The sequence below is a fragment of the Gobius niger genome (genome assembly GCF_951799975.1).
Source record: "Gobius niger genome assembly, chromosome: 8".
In the NCBI taxonomy this organism is placed as follows: Eukaryota; Metazoa; Chordata; class Actinopteri; order Gobiiformes; family Gobiidae; genus Gobius; species Gobius niger.
Window position 1 is genome coordinate 29,105,223 of NC_136859.1, and position 22,228 is coordinate 29,127,450.

Below are 22,228 nucleotides of genomic sequence, written 5' to 3' on the forward strand. Positions count from 1 at the left end.
CCACAGAAGGTACCTGTCAGTAAAAGTACTCTCCAAGTCAATTATCAAAGATTGGTATTGGTTTCAAAGTCGCTCAAGGCAACACCGGCGCTGACTGAAGTTTACAATCTCACACGCTGAAATGACGAGTGCAGGCAGAAACTTGATTGTGTTGTTCAAAACCTCAGGCCTCTGAATTATGGCTACCGTGTCAGTGCAAACACATTTTACTGAAAAGTGTTTCAAGCTATCGCTATCAGCCTTCATTGTGGCAACTTCTTCACTTTCTCTACAATAGCAATGATTGTCTGATAGGGTGACCAGATTGTCCAATTCGACCTCCTAACCCCTACTTCAACTGAGCTTTGGCTTTTTAACCCAAATGTAAAAGCTGCTCGACTGGAGAGATCACAGCCAGGCCAGTGTTATGCCTCATTTGAAAGCTAAGACCAACAAAACTGAGAGTCTTTCTTTCTTTTTTAAGTAGAATGTGTAATTTTGGGACTATATTGGCCAAAAACCGGGACAACTGGGAAGAGACCGAGTAAAACTGGGATAAATCAATGGTTTTTGGAGAAATCCATTGGGACATTGGACAAAAAAACTCAAAACTGGGACTGTCCCGGGTAAACTGGGACATCTGGTCACCCTATTTTTCCCCCAAAATGTACTTTTCTCTGTTTTCTTTGTTTCTTTGCCATAAACCATTACGCTACATAAACAGAGTAACTTTGGGGGCCAGGGGCTAAGCAGCTTTCCTGTTAATCCTGTTGAATGAAAGCCTGCAGGGAGATCGCAAAAAACAGAAGAGAGTCAGATTAACAGACAGAGCAGCAGCGGCCTACATCACTGGACCAAAGGAAAATGCAAAAAAAAAAAAAAAGAAGGAAAATAACAGTAAACTCTAAAAGGGTGTCTGTTTAAACCCTGTTTGTACAATCCCATAATTACTGCAAGCTTATACTATCTGTTCGTGTGCGTTTTTAGACACATGTCGTCCCGCGCCCCTGTCACATCAGCCACAGCTCCCGGGGCTGTGTCTGCACCGGCGTGACCCCGATTCGGGCACATGCCTCCTGCTTGCACGTGGAGCTTCCCCTCCGCTCCCAAATCCAAACGTGACCTGTGTATGCCAAATAACTGCTTGCTGTTATTATTTTGATATTGCTGCTAGAAGAGAGTTTGGGGAGAAGTCTTATTTGGACCAAATCTGTACACAAAGGACAAAAGTCAACCTAACCTTACTGTCTTTTTGTTCCGTTATTCATTTCTCCAGGTGAAAATGTAATCAAAAGCGGGATCTGACTTCGCCAAGGCCCAATGTTTATGAAAAAATGACAGCAAAGACAGCGAAGATCTATACTGGATCAAAAAATGTGTTCAGAATTCAAATTTCCTCCTGGTAGGAAAATATGTGTTGCATTTCTTCTACTGTTTTCCCTTTTAAGTTCTTAGTTTGAAGCACTAAAACAGTTACACCTTGCTCTGAATGCATTTCCACTGCTTCCTCGTAAGTTGAGGTGGTGACTAACAAAACACAGTCAAAAAGCACATGAGGCCGACGTCCATATCACTCTTTTATTTGAAATAGTTTGAAATGATTGACAAGAGAAACGGGGAATCTCATCTTCCCCCGGATCAAAAATAGCTACAGTACATTTGATACAAACCTACTTCATGTTAATAGCTTGTCCATCAATACAATATTGCACAATCAATGGTAATCTATACGTATGTACAGAGTCTCTTGATATCTTCATAAGGTGCTTCAGTTCATACATTCAGTACGTTCTTGTTCTTGCTTACACTTGCTTGAAACTCCAATTGTTTTATCCCAAGAAAAAAAAAAAAAAAGGTTGAAGATTCACCTCAGAACCGTCACTTTGTTTGGACTGGCCTACTTTTACTGCGATCTTACGTCAGTGATAAAAAAGAAGAAAAAAAAGGACGAATTCAGTGACGTTGCCCATGCTCTATGCAGCTAAACCTCAGAGATATAACAAAAGGGGGTAATGTTATATTTGTTAAAGGGTGGGCGGAGTCAGGGCGGGGCTTTAGGGCATGGTGCAGAGGTTGTGTCGTCATCCCGTCACAGAGCATCACATCAACCAGCCCGACAGGAAAACACGCATCCGGCGAGACGACGACACGCTTGGACAGCCGGATCAGAGCTGTGTTTGCAGGGAGAGCGATGGACATCGTAGCAAAAGTAGGGCCTGAAAAGTGACGAGTAGAGTCTAGAATCTCCAATCTGCGCGTTATCTGCTTTATTTCCCCCCCCTATTCATTCCACTTGCTTGTAGTGAAGCCTTTGCCAACAGCTTTTTGAGCTTGAGTTGGACCATCAGCCGCTTTAATCGCACTTTAGTCGCTCTACTACAACAACAACAAAGATATAGTCCAACGGGCCCCATCTAAGTGGCTTATAAAAGTGAAATTTTCTTGCTTTACCTTATCCGTAGCCAACATCCAGTTCATTTGAGCTCACGGGATCTCAACCAAACACACCTGTACACCTATACATGACTGTACAACGTATTCACAGCTTTATTGATTTACAAAAGTGACACATTCATTCATCATCAACAATAAAAACAAGAATTCATATGGGGGTTATGAATCGGCACACCCATGCAATGTTGAAGACATTTGGGCTCTTCCACAAGGCCGCCAACTAAGGCAAAAAACAACAACAAAAAAAACATTGCAGTGAAAACAAAAACGGGTACAATTCTCGGGACAAAAACGACACGGTGATCAAAACAAAGAAGGTAGCGTGTCCCTTTGACGAGTCTGACATGAAAGACACAGGGGTTTTGTGCAAATAATCCACAAATCTAAAACACAATAGACATTTTTAGACAGTTAGCTCTGTTCAGAACTTCAGAAAAGCTCTGCAATGCTTTCCCACTTTTGGGAAATGTATATAAAAAAGAAGAAGGTTTTTACTAACTCTTCCTTATCTGGGCCCGGCATCACTTCGTTTCAAGGTGCATCTCAAAAGCAAAGGGGCAATACTGTTCTTATCGACCCATTCTATTCAATTCACAGTAATGCACGAGTACGCCCTCTGCTTTTGGGGGGGATGGGAACAGTATTCTCCGCATGTTGCTCGCATGGACCTTTTGAAACAACTAATGCACAGACCCACTTTGGAACACGCCGGACTGCATCACCCCTTTGTGAACTGCCCAGAACCAAACCAGACCCCGGAGAGCGACCCCATCCTAAACATCCCTGGAGGTCATAGGAAAAAACAAACAAAAAAACACTAGCAGCGGTAGTGACGGTGCTAGGATTTCTTTCCGGAGCTGACTGTTGAGGAGACGGAAAGTGCGGCCCTCCACGACACTTCCGACGCCCTCTCGCGCCTCTCGGCTCCTTCACTTGCCATCGGCTCGTTCCGTTTGAAAAATATCAACAACAACAAAAAAGGGTCAAAGATCGGAGAGTCCCTTTCCCTTCAGGGCGTCTGCTGGGCGTGCACCTTCTCGGTCATCTGTTTGGCGCTGTAGTAGGACAGGCTCAGGCCCATGATGGCCAGCATCATGGCGATCTGGTTGAGGGCGCGGTCCTGCGGCTTGGTCTGGATCTCACCCGCCACCTGCCGCTGCAGAGACACAGAGAGGAAGCTCAAGGTTAGGGATGGTTACGATATGAATGTTCTGACATGGTGACGTCCTAAATACAAGGGCCTGCGCTTTATGTCTGGACTGGCTTGTTAAAAATACTTCTTCTCTACTTCTCAAGTTGAATCAGTGTCAACAACAACAATGCATTTTTTGTTTGTTCAGCCAACCAGCAAGCGTCTTCAAGATCACAGTAGATCAAGATCACGAGAACTCACGCCATTTGTCACAAATTCTTTCCTTACTCTTTTGAGACTCAGACAAAGGGATTTATTTACACATTTTGAAGTATTTAGGAGACCAAAGAAGTGCATGATCGCTTCAACTATTGGCATTCACATAGGAGCTGAATGCATGCACAGCCTGCGTTAACTATCAGACAGCCGCCCACTACCACTACACTTACTTTTTAAGATAAGAGGCCATTTTAGTGATAGGAGGCATAGAAGTGGAAGATCGTGGAACCTATATATCGACCTGTGAGGACTCCCTTTACACTGGAGGAACTTTGCCCAGTGCTCTATTAAAAAAACACTTTCTAAACAAGGTTCAAATATGGGCCAATGTTTTTCCAAATTACAAAAATAGCCATTACGTAAAAATTAATTGTTTTGCTTGGAGAACACTTGCCGCCATTTCAGCCCTTATGCAACTTCCGCTCACTTCTCTCCGCTCTGTTGAGCTTCTGAGTCCATCTAAAGCCGTATTACCGGACAGCCTTTGTCTCCAAATTAGTGTAAATATGCGGACAGTAATTGCGTACAATGGCGGTGATGTACAGACGACAGCTCCGTCGACGAGCGGACTATGATGACAGTAATGTACACAAAGGAAAGCTGTGACAGTAATTAGTGTCCGCTCTGTTTTGATCAGGGATGTAAAGATATGGCTGGTTTGAAGAGATCACGGGCCCCTTGGCCGTTTGGGGAAAGGTTTTGAGAAGTAGTCATCTGGGTAGGGTGTCACCCATTATCCGGTTTGGGGAAAGGTTTTCAGAAGTAGTCATCTGGGTAGGGTGTCACCCATTATCCAAGAAGCTTCTTCAGTACAAAAAGGTCTGCAGATCTGGAAACTGGATCCAGACAGAGGGAGGCAAAACGCAGTCGAGATCTGAACTGTTTGAAAAAGGTGGCCTCTAAGAGATCTAAGAGTAAAGCTCAAAATAATAGTAGGATTCTTATCTTTTATATTGAAGCTAAAGGCTCTGTACCCATTTTTGCCAGTGAAAGAGGGAGTTTGTGGTGGGCGGACAACTCTTACCAAACACATTCCTGACATCCCCAATCTTGGTGGGGATACGTTTACTAGCCTGTTTTACAACGTTTGGGGAGAAAAGCAAAGCTCTACTGGCACGGCGCGTCATATAGTCAGTGCTACTTCAGATGCGACGCCGCAGTTTGACTTTTTTTATTTTGGAAATGGCGATTGCCAACTTTGGCTGTACCTGCAGGAGGCGGAAGTATCCAGGAGTCAGTCTGCCCAGTCTGATGATCATGTCTGCTGATGTGGTTGGAGGTTTTAGCAAGACAGAGGAGCTCCGGAGGCTCTGGGGACCTGCGACAAAAAGAGGAGAGAGAATATTTTTTAAAAACAAATAACCAACCCACACTTTCAAGTTGAACAAAACAATGGAACTACAAAGCGGCATTACTAAGAGCAAAGTGGCACGCACAAATGCCAGGCCATGTCAAAAGAGGAAGACAAATAGAAAAGCCAATTTCTGAGCATGAGGAAGGATGTCCATGCCCTGCAGCGCGCATATCGAACATGCTCGTATTTCTCACGCGAGCGACCGTTTTACGCTTTCACCAACTTTGCCTCTTCCATCCTAAAAGCGTTGAGCCCTGACATATTAAATTTTCAAGCCGATCCACATTTAGACCAGAGCAACAGCGTGCCTATTCATGCTGCGCCATCAGCTGAACAAGTGGGGCAAGGATAATTCAACTTTGTGCAAACCAAGTGGCACGAATGACAGGCGCAAAGTGTTAAAGAAGACGATCAAAGATGAAACATTTGACGGGCGCATGCTTGAGGAAAGGTTCGGAGACCGGAGTGACTTGGGGAGAAAGGAGGAAAGTGTTGGGGGAAACCACAACATTTGGGATTTTAAAAAAGGGGAAAGACAGGAAGCACTTTTTTCAGCACCTGGGAAGAATCAAATGAATGAAATCCCAAGCGCAAAGTCAGCCCCCGGAGGAGAAAGTCAAGCGCGCTCGCTCTGAAACCCAATTTTTTTGCATTCGAATTCCTTACTTTCCGAGACTTCTTCTCACAAAATCATGGAAGCCACGTTGTGAATCCCCGGCCCGAAAGAGTTGAAGTGAACTTGAACTACTGAGTGAGCTGCTATGCCCGAGCTCCGCCTTTTTATAGCCTCGTGCTCGCTCACCCAACCAGATCGGCGGCATATCCCCGAACGCACACACCCACTATCCCAACAACACAGACACGCGCACGCACAACTGTCCGAAAACATTACTCTCAACACGCCCCCCTCCCTCCCTCCCCAAACACAGTCACTTATGGTTAAGTCGTTTTGGGACAGCGCATCCAAGGTGAAGAGTGGAAGAAAAGTAAAGCAAAGTGAAGCCACGCGAGCGCTCACAGATTGGAACGGGTTGATTTGCCAACAATATCAAAGATTTGGAGACAAAGAAAAATGAATTCCTTTGCCTTCTGGGTGCTTTCCTTTGGGTAAATGTCATGCAAATATGCGGAGAACATGTGAAGGCATTTGCGGCGCCGCTTCGTCACTGAACTTCTTGCATGCTCTGGCAAGACTCCAAATGAATCACATGTCAAGTATTCCAATTTTAAAGGGTAAAAAGGCGTTTCCCCTTTGGATGTGTTAACAAGAAACCAGGTGTTGTCTTGCTCATCGAGTTAGTGTATGCCTCATTTGAACCCAACAAGAATTCCATTTGTAAATTTGGACCTTACTTCCAAGACACTGCAGATCTTCATTGTCTATCTCTGCATATTGATCCAATATCCAGATCCGTTCGATAAAATTCATAATAACTTCATAAAATATTCATACAGGCTTTGTTATGAACTTCCATATTGGATAAAAATCATTCACTGTTATGTTGATCCCTATGCATTTCATAGATTCACAGGGTACACCGTGTTCTCTCCACTCAGCCAATGAAATGTCATGGCAGCTCCTCTCTGTGCTCCCCCTGGCCCCTCCCCCTGCATCATGTATGACTCTTGAGCAGCAGCAGCGCTTTGCCCGTGAGCAGGGGATCTCCTCGTGTGGACATGAGCGAGGCCAGGCGAGAGTTCAGTGCACAACACTCTCCCCAAAAATCTACCAACCGACGTTTTCATATCCAAAGTCTGGCCAAGTGTCTGGGTGTGGGCCGCCCCTTCCTCACCCATGACAATAGCCTGTTCTTTGCCATTACCACTAGATGAAGACATTGTGTTCCCATGTTGCACAGCAGAGTGATGACAGCTCTGACTGAAAAGAAGCCTGTGAAATACATTTTTTACAAGATCAGCACATTGTGTTCTTAAGCGGAAAAGTTGACAATAAAATGTATGCTTCCCAAGGAGAGGTCAACTTTGAATATCTTTTACCAGGCAGCTGTTTAATAGTACGTGTGTGATTAATAAGGGTAAGACATGTAGTGAGCAATATGTGATCTTTGCTTTGTTATTGACGGCATTAAAGCTGTACATGAATGAAAAAAAGTCAAACCGTCTCTACCGTTTGCCCTCGCAGCTGTAGAAGTGAATGTTTGAGGACGTCCAAGGAATGAAAGTGTTTCAAAAGTCACACAAAATGAACCGCTCTAAATGAAGGGACTTTCACAGCGCTCTTCTTAAAATCCAGTGTATTTAAGTGCTGTTTAAAGAGCTCACTTGCACAGACGCACCAGCGCAAAGCCCAACAACAGAATGCCAAGAACCAAATGGTCAACAGCTGTCTAAGAAAATGCTTCTCGACTCAAAAAGCTCTAAAATGTTTTTAACCCCTTAACGCCTATTGGCGTAAATCGGCAACATACCTCTTCTTGCCAGACTGTGGCTAAAATAACGCACGTTTTCCCTTGATACCTGTTTGCGCACATCCATGCCGTACCTAGGAACGTTTTGCAAGCACTAGTTTCTCGTAGGACCGGTCAGAGAAGGAACCACAAGCGGGTCATGGTAGCTATTTAGCGGAAATAGCATTTCTGCAAATCAAGGCAGCAACTTTGATGAAATCTTCAAATGTAAATTGAGTTGTGCTAAAATAAAATTATGCAGCAGCTCCTTGTTTCCATCTTTAGATAATTGATTGGAATGAACTTCGTGTGATGGATTTTTTTTTTGTTATTTGAAGATTTAGGTACGTTGCCAATCGGCAACATCAGGCCATAAAGGAAAACTGCAGTAGCTCCATCTGGTGGCCACAGTGACCGCATTTTAGTAGTATTTAGATGTATTACAGTGCTAAAACGTTTTTTAGAACATGCCATTTTAGTGAAATTCTATAATCATTGTAACAATAACATACAAAGATATAAAAAAAAAAGTTAGCCCTTTTTTTACACAGAACAAAATGAAACCGTTGGTGTTGTTTGCAAAGCGACCACAAGGTGGACCTACTGGACCACAAACAAGAGTTCCACGTCCGAAAATAATGTGCAATTATAATATAATTTGCAAATAAGTAATGGTAAATAGAGGTATCTGATGTACAATGTATTATAAAACCTCAGGAAAGGGAGCAAAATCTGATAATTAGTCATAAAAATTGTAGATATTTTGTAGATAAATTGTCTGCACCTTTATAAAGTGTTTTTTTTCACCTCCCTACATCAGGTGATGAAAGCAGCAGCAGCAGGGAAGGCACTGATGACAGGAACAGCAGTAATGAAGATGTTACTGAACATCCTGATGCCCTTCCTGTTACCAGTGCTGCTGCTGCAGGACGGCATCAGCTGCTCAAAATCAACACTTTGCAAGAATTTAGTGAAAAGCGTTAGCTCTGTTTACTGTTCTAATATCCTAACCTGAATACACAAGTGTTCAGTGTATCTTACAGTGCATTTACATTTGTAATAATTGTGAATAAATACATTTTGTCATTTTCATACATTTACAACTTTTGCCTGTTGTTGCCGAATTACAACATACCCAAAATTGCACTTATGCCTGTTGTTGCCGATTGGCAACATACCTAAAACTATATCTATACTATGTGCGACATAAAAATTTACAATCTCCACTTAATTTAGCATCAGCTTGAAAGCAAAAACACTGATAATAAATTTTTTTATATAATGGGAAATTAGTTCAGGCGTTAAGGGGTTAAGAGACTACTAACATGTGTTTATATTCTTTTAAGTTTGAGACATCCAATGAAGTGTGCCCAGAGAGGAGAGAGAGTGATGTCTATACTCGGGGTACAGAATGTACAGTTCAGAGACCCAAGATTTCAGAACACACAAAGACTGACTACTTATATATCACTTAAATACACAGGTTAACAAACACAAGCCATATTTTAAACATCAAAACATACAATGTCATTAAGAGAGTATAAATAATGATCAAAGATTTGAAAAGTTAGATGAAAAATAGGCTATGTTTTACTTTAAACAACAAAGAAAACAGTGTTATTATTATAGAAATGACAATCAAACTGTACTTCACAGTTTACCAAGCTATTATTATCTTACAATATCCCCAACCATTGAAATGTCGAATTCCATTGTCTTAATAAAGATCAGAAGAATCAGCAAAAGTATAACATTACATAAAACTAGGTTTTCTACTGTCTTTAAATTGATGAATATAGAACTTTATTTTAACCACAGAAGGAAATTTGAATGAACATGCAGCTGACAAAATGTAATCCTACTGGCACAACTGATCACTTTGTTCCACTTCAATCCACTGCTCACAAATGCACATAAAAGTTGTTCTTATCTGATTATTAAAGAGCTACTTCATATTACAAACAAAAAAGATTGAACTTACCTGGAGTTGTGCTGAGGTTTGGGCAGCTTTCAGGACGGACAGCCTTGGCTGGGATGAATAGTACACTGTGTTCACGCCACTCTGTCTTTATAGGAAGCCGGGGACATGTTCTATATGCTCAGGGGGGTGGGGCCCTGAACCATGAGCGCTCACAAGCCATGCCCATGAACACGGTAACTACATGGACCCCCGCGCACTCCGGAATGAGCTCGTCCACACTGCACACATGTGCACACGTGCTGCCTACCGAAGTCTGCACTAGAGTCGTGTGTTGAGAACATTTTGTCCATTGTTTTTACTATTCAGACACAGTGTTTTCGTGCTTTAGGCCTATTTGACCTGGCATCTACGCGTGGTTGGTTCAAGTGAGATGAATTAAAGGAACATGGTGTGGAAGGGCATTGGTCACGATTGATCTCCAACCTCCAATTCGGTCTGTCTTCTTAATGGCACAAATAAAACACTGGATATAAGAGGTGACAATGATATAGGAATGTAAGCATGGTGTGCCATGTGTGCAACATGTGCATCATTCTGGCTGTGTGGCCTTAAAAAAAAAGAAAAAAGTTTACTCACGTAACGCACGCTCCAAACGTAAGACTGCCCTGTGTGCCCTCCACGAGGAGGGGTTTCTTTTGGTATTACCTTTCACCCCATGGTCATGTGCCATAACGTTCATGTAGGTCTCTGCATGAGAGAAGTGCAAACTGTTCTCGTTCTGGTTTGCACAGCACATGGAGGACGTCTGTCCATCGTGAGGAAATCCCTTTCTGCAGGCTGCCTTACTGGACTTCTCGAGTCTTAAAGGTTCCGTTCGATAACCTATTAGGCCTCCCATGCATTGAGCCACTTCATCTCAGTCATTCCTCACGCACTCTGAAACCGGCTCCATTTGTGTTGAATGTGTGACGTATAACAAGGCTGGAAGCACTGCCAAATGCCAATCTATGCCATTTTGTTCAAAACAAACCTGCAGCAGCTTCTGTTTGGCTGTGTTTGTTTAGGTTTTTTTTAAGAACGAGTCCGGCCGCAGCTCCTACGGACCTGTAGTGACCTGACATTGCCATCTGGTGGCAAGAAAACGCCATAACATGCAGACAGAATATTGCAGATGAAGATTTGAAGTGAAAAGACGATCTTTTTTAAACAGATATCTCTTTGGCATGATTTTTTAGTTTGTTAGATTGAGAGTTCTTCCATAATCAGACCCTCAACAGGATAGAGTTAACTGCTTTTGCTCCTGGGCAACAGTGTTCATTTCGTCGACTAAAATTAGTCGACTGAAATTGGACGAAAACTAAATTAAAAGATTTTTTATGAGACTAAAATGTCCAAATATTTTAGTCGACTAGATAAAAATCAATAAGAGACTAAAATCATCCAAACTTCCACTCAGTCTGAAAGAGCTTGAACAGCTCTGAGCTTTGTTCATGTGGGCGCAGATCAAGCAGAGGAACAAGATTAAATATGATTCTAATGAACATTATAGCCTAAATGCAAGATTAAATTTACTTTTAATTTTAGTCGACTAAAACTAGACTAAAATTAAAGATATTTTTCGACAAAATCTCGACTTATTTTCATAAGATTTAGAGTTTAACTGCATGGTTTAATCACGTGATCTCCTCATCTGCTCCGTTTCATTCAAGCTGTTTTGGTTTGGCGGTTTTGTTGGGATTGTTTTGGATGCCACTTTTGAATGAAAAAAAAAAAAAAAATCCAAGCAAGTGTACAGATCAAACATACCTTTCAATAGGCCAATCAAAAATGTAATTTCATATTAAGCATAACTCCTATATTATGATCTGCTTTAATCACTGCATTGAAGGATCTGAGCATTTCAGGATTTCTACAAAACAGTCAAATTTAGCACAATTACAAGGCCTAAATTCTGTATTTTGAATGCTACTAAAGTAAAAAAAAAAGTTTGATACTCAAACTTCAACACAATGCAGGAAAAAGCAATGTCATTGTGTGTTGTCGCTAAGGAAAAATTATATTTTCAGACATTTAGGTTTAAGGCCAGTTTGAATCTTTAAATGACTTTCAAGGTCTTAATTTTAGCAAGGTTCATTTAATGACTGTCAACACCCTGCAAAAAAAACATATATATTTTTTTTTTTGCTTGAATTCACTTAAGACGAGAACACATTTTGAAAAATTTATTCAACATGAAAAGCAACCATTCAGCCAAGAAAAGTTTCCTTTTCCCCACATATAGAGCATAATTTAACAGTTTTTTCAAACCCAGGTTACATCATGTTTTAGCAATGTATCAAACTTCATCTACAACTACTTTCAAAGACATTTGATGTTTTACCATTGACTAGATTTTATGATTCTAAAGTAGTTCAAAACATTTGGTAAGCCATTCTGTGTTTAGACGATAAATGTATAGGGAGTGTTTTAATTCCTATTATCCCCATGTTTGTAACAATGTTTTAGCTGCCACACAATGTTTCAAATTACTTCATTTCAACTCGTTGCAGTCATTAAATCAGCAGTTAAAAAGAAAAGGTACGGGCAGTGTGTCATACAGAATATGGACGGTACTTTAAAGAGGATATAAAATTGATATGAAGGTGAAAACAACTCATGTTACATCAAGTGCAAGCCAAAAACAAATCTATGACATTTATAATATAAAACTTGGTAAAAAATACTTATTTTAAAACTGTACAATCACCAAGTACACAGAGTAAGCACAACAGCAATTCATTTGGCTTCTGCGGCTTCAGCCTTTGGCTCCTGTGAAAGAGAGGGCACATCATTAATACAACACACTTTCCATACAACGGATTTTACAATTTCCCTACAAACCTCAGCCTTGCTTCCATTCTCTGCTGGCTTGGCCTTCGGCTTGGCTGCCCTCTGTAAAAACAACAACCCTCCATTAGTACAATGTGCAAACATATGAACTCAAACCAGATCTCTCAGTTGTGAATTCCGTGAAATCATCTGACAGATTTGCAAAACAACTAAATAAAATGAATTAACCTTGACAACCCTTTTCTTGATCTCCACTGGTGCAGCTTTAGTTTTCTGCAAAGGAAGCAAAAACATTCATACCGCCGTACAAAGACAAAAGCGAAGGACAAAATGTAAATAAACCAAAAACAAACTTACGCCTGCCAGACGTAGAGAGGTTCGCCTCTGTGGAAACACAACTTGTTAGTACAGAGTCACGATATAGGTCTACGAAGTAACAACACAAAGACTCCTGCAAGATGAGAGGGGACAATGTGGCAACTCATGCATGACTAATACTCCCTAATGAAGAGAGATAAACCCCCCAAAATGTGACAAAGTACAAACCTCGGACGTGTCAGATGACTGGAAAACAGAAGAAGAGACAACATATGTTAATAAAGGGACTTCTACATGTTTATTAATGGCTAACTCTTGTTGACCTATATTAACAGCGCAGTGACTCCATCATGGGCCGTTGTGAAACGCCCAGATGGCTTTAGTGTCCTACAATGGGGGGCCCGGGGCTGTCGTTAATTTGTTGACAAAGACTTTCCCGCTCGTTTCTGAATTCAAACCGCGGCACGTCGTGCGCGGTGACGTGGCTTTGGCGCCTGACAGCTTCCTTTGTTTTGTATCGGTTCGCGCCGACGGACAGCTGTGGTGACACACGGGATTATTGCGCCTTGAAAAATCACTATCTGCCCCCAGACAATAACCCGAGACGAATGTCCGACGGAGGCTTTTGACGATGTGTTTTTCTGCGGATGCGTAACTCAAAAGGGCAAATGCGGAGCCTTTTTTCTCCCCCCCCCACATCTCCTTCTTATGCAAATTCAGCACAAACTAATCCACTGCAAGGTTATTACTCGCAATAACATCTTTTAAAGGCATCGCTTTGCCTTTGATGCCAGTTCATCGTTTTAGGTCCGGCGTTACATTTGCGACGTGCATTTGTGAAAACGTCATTAAATGCATTAACTTCAAAATCCCGTTTGGTAAAAAGCTGCTGCGACTTATCTTAATCTAAAGAGGGCATAAGAAGGGACAAGAATAGCCGCCCCTCCCCCAGTCTCTTCCCCAAATAAATAATTTGGCGAGCTGGGAATGTGTTTTCTGGTTAAGAATTTTGGCGGGCTTTGCATATTATTCTCCTAATTCCTCCCCCGCGTGTGCAAACGCGTTTTGGACTATGTAAAGTTCGCTACTGCGTGTAACCTGTCAGGATTTGCATCCCCCACAGGCGGCTGCCCTGCGAAGACAGGCGGCAAAATCCTGCACTCCTTTTCTACAAAAGAGCTGCGACTCAGAACACCAATGTGTCCTTTTGGTTTTTATCATTTCAACCCCAGCCTTCCATCGGATTAACCTTTTAGCGCTCAATCCGCACGAATGCTCGAAAATTGCAATGCAGGAGAAAATGAGAGGGCAGATCAGTGCCCGCCATCGCTGTTGCGTTTGAGGATGATGACGTCCCGCTCATGCCCTTATTTTCTTTCAATACAACCCCGCGTTTCCCCCAGTTATTCGCAAATACCACGCAATAAATCCAAATTAAATGTAAAAAAAATATTACCTTTGTTTTGCCCATGTTGTTCAGAGGAAATGCAGAAAAAATCTGAAAAATATAACTGTAGAAACGGAAGTTTCTCAGGAAGATTTACACACGACCACCGGCGAGCTGCTGCGTAAAATGGCGAATGTATAATGCAAACGAATGTTTTTGTAGTTTATACTCTGAAATGTAAGAACGAAACCGGTTTGAACCGGTTTGGTGTTTCGACGGTATTCATTGGACGTACACATGTCACGTGGTTTGTTTCACAGACCGCCCATTTGTCTGAAAAAAAAAAAAAAAAAACAGGCGCTCACTCGCAGATATAAACTCAGACGCACGGGGGCGCTGTCTGTTTTTTATACGTCGTGGAGTTTTTCATTGACAACTCAATTTTACGTTTTCCACATCAGAATCTAGGAAAAGTCGAGGAATAATATATTTTATGTTTATAACAAATGCAAAGAAACAAAGACAAACGACACTCATGTAACGATTTATTGTTTTGTGAACTATGAAAGTTAGTCAATTTGAGGGCTTTTAGATGTTCAGTAAACTTTTGATACTATATAAAATAGTTTAATCAACATGGAACGCACGATCCAAGAACAAAGCCTTGAAGGGACTGAAATTGATTTTACATTATTCCTTTTTGCCACATAGTGATTCTCAATTATGTTTTACAAATCTGGTCAAAATCTAGTTAGATTAAAAACCACTCAACATTCAACATTCACCTTGGACTTTAACAAACGCAAAGACTTTCAAAACACATTCCTTCCTTGACATCATCTGTTCACACCAAAAGCATGCTGACACAGTGCACACAATGATTTAACTACATCTTGACCAGACATTTCAACATAGTTCTTTAAAAATCTACAATCATAAATAATATCACACTTGCTCTTACGGCCCCATAGGGGTAATGTGCCCTCTTGTATAATTCAGGAAGAAAAAAAAATATCTGTCCCAGTTTCTGCACACAAGTTTCCCACAGAAGCGAGAAAGGACGTTTAAACATGATGGTTCTTTAGTCTTCCTAGGTAGAGACCGCTTGACTGCTTAAGTCACTAAAAAACAAGTCTCTCTTGTGCTTCAGGGCCTGTAGGAAGTCGTGAACGCGCTCTTCTCGGCAGGCGCTGTATTGCTCCAGTGCTTCTTGCCGTCGCTTGCTGTCTGCGGGTTTTCCATTTCCCTGGTGCTGCTCTGCGACACAGGCTCGATCTGCCTCCAGCTGCTGTAACGACTGTTGCTCTTGATAAACATCTCTGGCTTTCTATGACAGAAAAGCAAGAAGAAAACAATACACTAATCAAAAGGTCTTCATTTTCATTTTGATTCAATCTAGACTTTCACTATGAGGTAAAAACAGATAAAACAGATCAATACAGACATAGGAAAGGCAGAGGTTTGCTTCTTCACAGCATTTATACAAGTGTGATACTTTGCTGCAGAAAATGTTGTGATAAACAATGACATGTCCCACCAAATAGCAATACTAACCCGTTTACCCCAAGGGGAAATAATTACCTGAATGGACTTGTGATTCAGCTGATACTGGATAACGGCTTCACACAAATTCCAAAACGTGTACTCGGGCCACAGAACTGACTGAAACACTATACACGAGTGAGAGGTCTGCGTGGGGTGAAAGAAAACAATTAATGCATTTATAAAGTTACGCTTTTTGAAAGTTTGCTTTTGTACTAACCTGCCAAAGTAGGAAGTCACTTAGCCGCACTTCTCCAGATGTTCGAATGAGCAGATCAGGATTGGGAGAATTATAGCTGTACAAGCACTCGCTGAGCAATAGTTCAGAAACGTCACTGTGGACAGAAATTACATTAAACAATTGACATTGATCGACCAAAGGAAACTCCCCCCCCCCCTGATGTGGGGGACGCAAGATGATTTTGAGATTTTTTTTTTTTACAAGTCTGACATTTAATTTGATGTATTTTTGACTGAAAACAGCATATTTTAGTGAAATTAAGCCATCTATCAAAATACAGTCTCCAATTAACCTCATTAAACCAGATTTGAAATGTTTTACACCTTAAATTATGACAAATGCTTATTACATTTTCCTGCTCTAGAACATTATGCTGCCTGTAGCATCATCCAGTCAGTCCAGCGTGTTGGCGGGCCAATGACGGTCCAGACTTAGGAGAGGGGTACATCCATAAAGTGAGTAGAGGATAAAGAAAACGACAGACCGCCTGCCGGTGCACTTCTGACTTGGTTAACTCCACAGAATACTTTTAGGACATTTAGTTTAGGTCCTGCTGGTGCTGGAGATGCCTCTAAACACCCCAGTGTCTCACTACGAGTACTTTATTTCAACAGGGACAATGTGCAAAAAGCATTAAAGATACTTTTCACCTGAGTTAAAGGAATAGGCCACCGTTTTTACATACTAAGATATGTTCTTACCTAACCTTAGTCGAGTTAATATATACCCGTCTGGTCTTTGTCCGTGCGCTCTGTCACGCAAACGGAGCACATACGCAGCCTCTCCCACATGTCATATAGCTCCAAAAAAGCTCTCGTAGAAGCTACCAAGCTCTTCCACGTGTTCCCTATTTAAATAAAGTTACGTGAAGTGTTTTCATGCGAAGTGTATTTACACAGAAATGTAACATGTCGATTTTATAAGCAAATAAAAAGGGGGACTATATTGTGAGGCGTAATGATACGAGGAGCACAGCGTCCACGCAGTAACTCCTAAAGACTTCCCCGCTCACTTCCGTCAATAGAAGCTGCGTATCTCAGTATGTAAAAACGGTGGCCTATTCCTTTAAGTTACTTTCCATCTACAGTCACTGACCAGATGAATTGCAATGCAACATAGACAATATAAATACACACACAAACACACAGTCTGCCATTCACCCGTGACAACCACTCTGGGCGGCACGGTGGTACAACGATTAGCACTCGTGCCTCACAGCAAGAAGGTCCTGGGTTCCCACCTGGACGGGGCCCTTCTGTGTGGAGTTTTGCATGTTCTCCCCCTGTTTGCGTAGGTTTCCTCCGGGTACTCCGGTTTCCCCTACCACTAAAAATATGTACAACAGGATACCCCTGTAAAAGAGATTCTTAATCTCAGTGGGACTTTCCTGGTTAAATAAAGGTCAAATAAATAAACTCTACACAGAATCATGTAAAAGTACGACAAGTATGCCACGCGTTTCTAAAGGAGTCAAACACCATACCACTGTTGTGCTTCTGGAATGAGACTTCTGTAAAGTGGACTGGCCAGCCACATTGTGTTTGGGGATTTTTAAGCTCTTTGTGGAGTGATGGTTTTCCACTTAAAAGCAGAAATCACATCACTCTTTCCACATCCGTGTACATTTGCTACATTCATTTCCACATTGACGTACAGTATGATGTGTTTTTTAAGTGTTCCTTTAATTATTCTTAATAACACAAACATTGATGTGAGTCGTCTGGGCTTTTCAAATCAACATTTTAAGAATCGCCACCTTTACATTTCTCGAGCCGTATCCTCAATAAGCCAATCAAGACTAGTTACGTGCAGTGCAGTGAACTTACCTTGGTTTGATCAGGCCCTTCTCCACACCCCAAGCCATTTCTCTAACTGCATTTGTGATTTCATATCTTGATGTGTAAGCAAAACATACATTGAGGAAACATCTGTGAAGCAAAGCAAACAAGATATTACTACGGAGAACCTGTAAGTGCCCAGTAATTACAATTGCTCAATACATAACAACATACTGTTAATAAAAGTGTATGTTTGTGGTAAAGTTCATTCAGCGACCATCATGTTACATCTGCCATTTAAGTGTGCATTTTAAGAATAAAAATAATTTGAACTTTTAGTATTCATAATAACAAAGGAATAAATAATACTATATAGGCTAGTACATCGTCTGTAATACGACAGCCGTATAGCACATGTTTTGGAGAAAAAGTAGCACTAAATAGCATCATGTGCTTAATACCATGAGTCTCATGACACACAGTATATTGTTACATTAAAAGCATAACTTACTTATTATGATGTTTAGTTGAGACAACAGCTTTAGCAATAAGCTGTTGAAGATCAAGTGGCAGCATATTCAAATCTCCTAGTACTCGAACGCAAACTTCATGCTTTTTAAGATTATCCCTGAGGAAAGAGACACGTTTCACACGTTAGATCTTAGAGGACAGTATTGCAAAGGCATGAAAGTTTAATCTTAAACTGTCGGTGACTTTTCACAATGTGGCAATATTTGAAGCATTGTAGGGAATGTGGACACATGAACCATGAGCCACAGAAAAAAATATCGTTAGCCACGTAGCATAATTGCCTAACGCATTTTTGTTTTGTTTTTGGAAAACATTTATAGGCAACACATTGTTTTTCTCTTTTTGCCATTTTAACAAAATGACTTAGGAAATTATGCCATGTGGCTATCGATATGTAGGTTTCTAATAGACATAGAAACGATGGTTATCACGTGCTGTCAACTATGTGTATTTTTTGTATAAAACAGTGGTTTCTTTGTGCTCTGTTATGTGGATTCTGTGGCATTAACGATGGTTGACACTTCAATGCGATCGATTAAATTTGCCATTCAGTTTTATATTGGTGACTTCTAAAACCTAATATGGGCTATGGACTACAAGATCAAGCCACAAATAATGTTCTGGTCAAAACGTTTGTTAAGTGATGAGGTCATCGCTCCACTTCCGGGTCCAACGGAGCTTTAGCCCTATTCACTATAATGGGATTTAGCTGATTTTAACCTGCTGTAGAGCCGACTACAAGGCTCTTTTTAAAACATCTGATCACAAAGAAATGTTACAGTTACTCAGGATTTCCATTAGTGATGCTTTTCTGGCATTAACGATCAAATTAGTTTTTTCCATTCACAATGAAGGCTTAACATACAACCATAAAAATATCTTGTTATTTCAGCAGGATTTTAATTTTTTTGCTGTGTTTATCAGAGGAACGCTCAACATTTTGGACCTGGAAGTAGCTTCTTATTGCGTATGATGTCACACTTAACAAACGTATACAGAGAACTAATGCATTAGGCAAAGACTGAAACACTATGAATAACCGGCAGTGTCTAAGCAGAGCAGCACCTCCTATTACACTTTGAGGAAGCTGTGGATCATGTGATGGGCAAAGTGAGTGTTGTCCCACGACACCAAATACATACGCTTCAATATAGCATTACTTTTGACTTACATTTCATCCAATAATCGTAGAAACTTTTGCCTGGCCAGCTCCATCAATCCATCCACTTCATCTTTAGTCCGCTTGAAGTTCTCAATACTGAAGGCATACACTGTGACTTCCTGGATGTCCAAATGTTTACACCACCGCAGCGTCTGAGATTTTAAGAGCAAAACAATCACTTATTATAATACAAATGGTCAAACTTCACACAGTTTAGTCAGCAGCCTCACCTCTGCGAGCTTGTTAAAGCCTTGCATGTGTCCTTCTTGGCGATCCACGTTTTTCTTTCTCGCAAAACGTCGGTTGCCGTCCATGATGAAAGCCACGTGTTTGGGCATGGGTCCTGCCTGAGTAGAACAGCAATGTCAGTGGGGCAACATGACGGAGAAATCATTGAATTAGGGCTGGGGGGGTTTTCAGCAAATTGTGTCAAAACCACAAAAAAACTTAATTAGAACAACAACAAAAAGTCTAAAATGTAACTGAAATAGAAAAAATATGAATAAACCTGAACAGTTTTGATTTACAGTGCATTTAGGGGTCATACCAGCGTTTGCAAAATGTGTAAATCTCAGACAGACCTCAGTGATTTTGCCATTTTTGAGGCTCTTTGCAATATGAATGTATTGGGGAAACAACAATTTGCCAACACTGTGTTGTGCAGCCCTACATTGTAAATTGCATTCGTGCAAAACGGTAAGAAATGTGTGCTGACCACGCAAGTCCATTAAATATGTTGTCAGTAAGTCTAAAATCTAATACACAATCTCAACAATGTGACAAGTGTCCTTCCACTAAATCCATCCTGAATAAGTGCCATGTCAGTCAGCAGATTATGAATCAGTCCATTGTCACAGCAGTCCCACAGGCGCAGGCAACAGCACACACCTGATTGTTTTTGTTAACTTTACCTTTAGAATATTTGCTGCGATTCTTTCAAGGAAGTTCAATTCGCCTTCTTTTATCCAAGACATGTTAGCTATATAAACCTGTTGGAACAAAAGAAGGCATCGTTGAGCACTACACAAGACAAATCGGACGTCCAACCAAGCGTTTAATTTCAGCAATCTTTCACCATAAGCGGATAGTGATCGGCTAAATATGTAACGCTACTGATACTTTGGCTAGGAGGCGTGCGTGCAATGAATGAAAACTGACGTTACTAACCTAGCGGCAGCCGTCCCGAAGAGATGTGTAAGTAACAGCGCACGCTTCATTCAGTCAGAGCGTTTGTTTAAATTGGCTTATGTTGGCAGGTTTGACAGACCTTGCAGGCGCTTCCAACTCACAGCTCCCTGCTCTAGCGATGACGACCACTTCCGCGTTGGAGTAAAGTGACGTACGGGTGTTTTGATGACGACTTCCTGTTCACGTCCAGTTGATTTTTGAATCTCGTGCATGTGTGCATCGTCATGTGCGTGGCATGTAGGCTCGCGGGCCAGCCCACACACACTTCTTTCTCTTTATTATTTTGAAATATATTCAATTCTCCCGTTTAGAATAGACATAGGAGAGTAGTCTTCCGCGTCAGGCTACATACTGTGCACGTGGACTGTGCAGAATGTCACACGGCAGTGAAAACACGAGCATTGTTTTTCCTGTGTAGTCATCAAATGAACGGAATATTAACCTCTTAACCCCCACCTGAACCAACCGAGTACAGTTTGGCTTTAATCTAGAAGCTTCTGGACGGGAGTTTACAGTGTAATGCCTACAAAACTGATCTAGGACCTCCTTTTTTGATTTTTTAACTCTTCCAACGGTCTTATGGCCACGGAATCCAAATTTGTATTTTAACACTTGTTTGCTTTATTGTATTTTTGTTGTAATTAATAAAGAAATGTATACTTTTGAAATAAAAAAACGGAGCTTTTTCCTTCGTAGTTGCCGTTTTTTCCATCTAAAAAAAAATGTTTCTAGTTTTTGTCTTTTTTTTTTGCTGCACTTTCGTCTCTTTTTTTTAATCTCATTTTTGTTGCTCTTATTTTTTTAGCTGCACTTTTATATTTTTTGTCACTTTTGTTAAATTTATGTTGCTTTTTAGTGGCTTTTTTTGGGTCACCTTTTTGCCACTTTTTTGTTTCATTTTCATCCTTGTGTTCTCATTTTCTCTCTATTTTCACACTTTTTCCAAGAAGCCTTTAGATTTGTGTAAAGCCAAACTGTAGAAAATATGCTCAGTTCAGGTGGGGGTTAAGGGGGTTAATACACTGTGTCTGACTGCACGTGCAAACCATGTCAGTGAGTGTGAATGCAGCGTATTAAAATCAACTCAAGCATGCCCTGAGAATCAATTTATAAAGTATGTGATCATGTCCAGGCAGCAATATTATATCAAATACTTGATTTGATCCGCAACAAGTCGACTAAAACGATGAAACAACAATCATGAATGTTTAGTCATATTCCCAGATTGCTGTCATTCCCCCCACACTTTCCTCACATACCTCCTGACCCATGTCTGCGTTGCCCACACCAGTTTGGGAAACCACTGGTGTAACATTTTAAAAATCCCGTAGATTAATAAAGAGGTAATGAAAAGGCAGGAATTCTGTTGTCAAACTGGCCTTTTAACATCCAAAATGCAGATGTTTAGACCTGGATTATAATTTCTAGGTCTGTCCATGAGAAACAAAAACGGCCAAAAAGTTCAGCCTTCTCTATCAGCACTGGCGGTCCCCAGTGGTTTGCCTTTTTATAAAACATTTGACCATTGGTACCACCATGCCTCAAGATCAAACTAAACTATGTGACTCATTCAACCGTGCTCAACAAGAACATAAGTTTATGTTATATATAAGTCATTAATGCATTAGATAAACTATGTCAATGTCTATGTCAGCTTTATTTGTATAGCACGTTTACAACAACACTAGGTGCCCAAAGTGCTTCACATACAGGTACACAATATAA

General features: G+C 41.0%; 1 protein-coding gene and 1 long non-coding RNA gene across 2 annotated transcripts; both read right to left on the minus strand.

Annotated features, from left to right (window-relative positions):
• Nucleotides 1–11,734: 11,734 nt before the first annotated feature.
• Nucleotides 11,735–14,340, minus strand: LOC306967088. Its single transcript, XR_013793153.1, has 6 exons — nucleotides 14,131–14,340; nucleotides 12,903–12,920; nucleotides 12,714–12,740; nucleotides 12,585–12,629; nucleotides 12,408–12,458; nucleotides 11,735–12,335 (listed from the first exon to the last, which is right to left on the minus strand). It is a non-coding gene; the product is annotated as an uncharacterized lncRNA (long non-coding RNA).
• Nucleotides 14,341–14,635: 295 nt separating this feature from the next.
• On the minus strand, nucleotides 14,636–20,632 carry dhdds (dehydrodolichyl diphosphate synthase). The gene is made up of 9 exons (XM_079561261.1): nucleotides 20,483–20,632; nucleotides 20,227–20,304; nucleotides 19,546–19,662; nucleotides 19,325–19,467; nucleotides 18,134–18,250; nucleotides 17,671–17,772; nucleotides 15,824–15,938; nucleotides 15,643–15,750; nucleotides 14,636–15,388 (listed from the first exon to the last, which is right to left on the minus strand). Exons 2-9 carry the CDS (start codon nucleotides 20,287–20,289, stop codon nucleotides 15,152–15,154), a joined length of 1,002 nt encoding a protein of 333 aa, XP_079417387.1. The 5' UTR covers nucleotides 20,290–20,304; nucleotides 20,483–20,632; the 3' UTR covers nucleotides 14,636–15,151.
• Between the last annotated feature and the right edge of the window lie 1,596 nt (nucleotides 20,633–22,228).

Excerpts from the sequence above, each read along its gene's own strand:
- dhdds (XM_079561261.1), bottom strand. The coding sequence starts at position 20,289 with ATGTCTTGGATAAAAGAAGGCGAATTGAACTTCCTTGAAAGAATCGCA. Across the intron at positions 18,251-19,324 it reads CTACGATTATTGGATGAAAT|GGATAATCTTAAAAAGCATG; the intron begins GTAAGTCAAAAG and ends CTCTTTCCTCAG. Across the intron at positions 15,751-15,823 it reads GTGACTTCCTACTTTGGCAG|ACCTCTCACTCGTGTATAGT; the intron begins GTTAGTACAAAA and ends CACCCCACGCAG.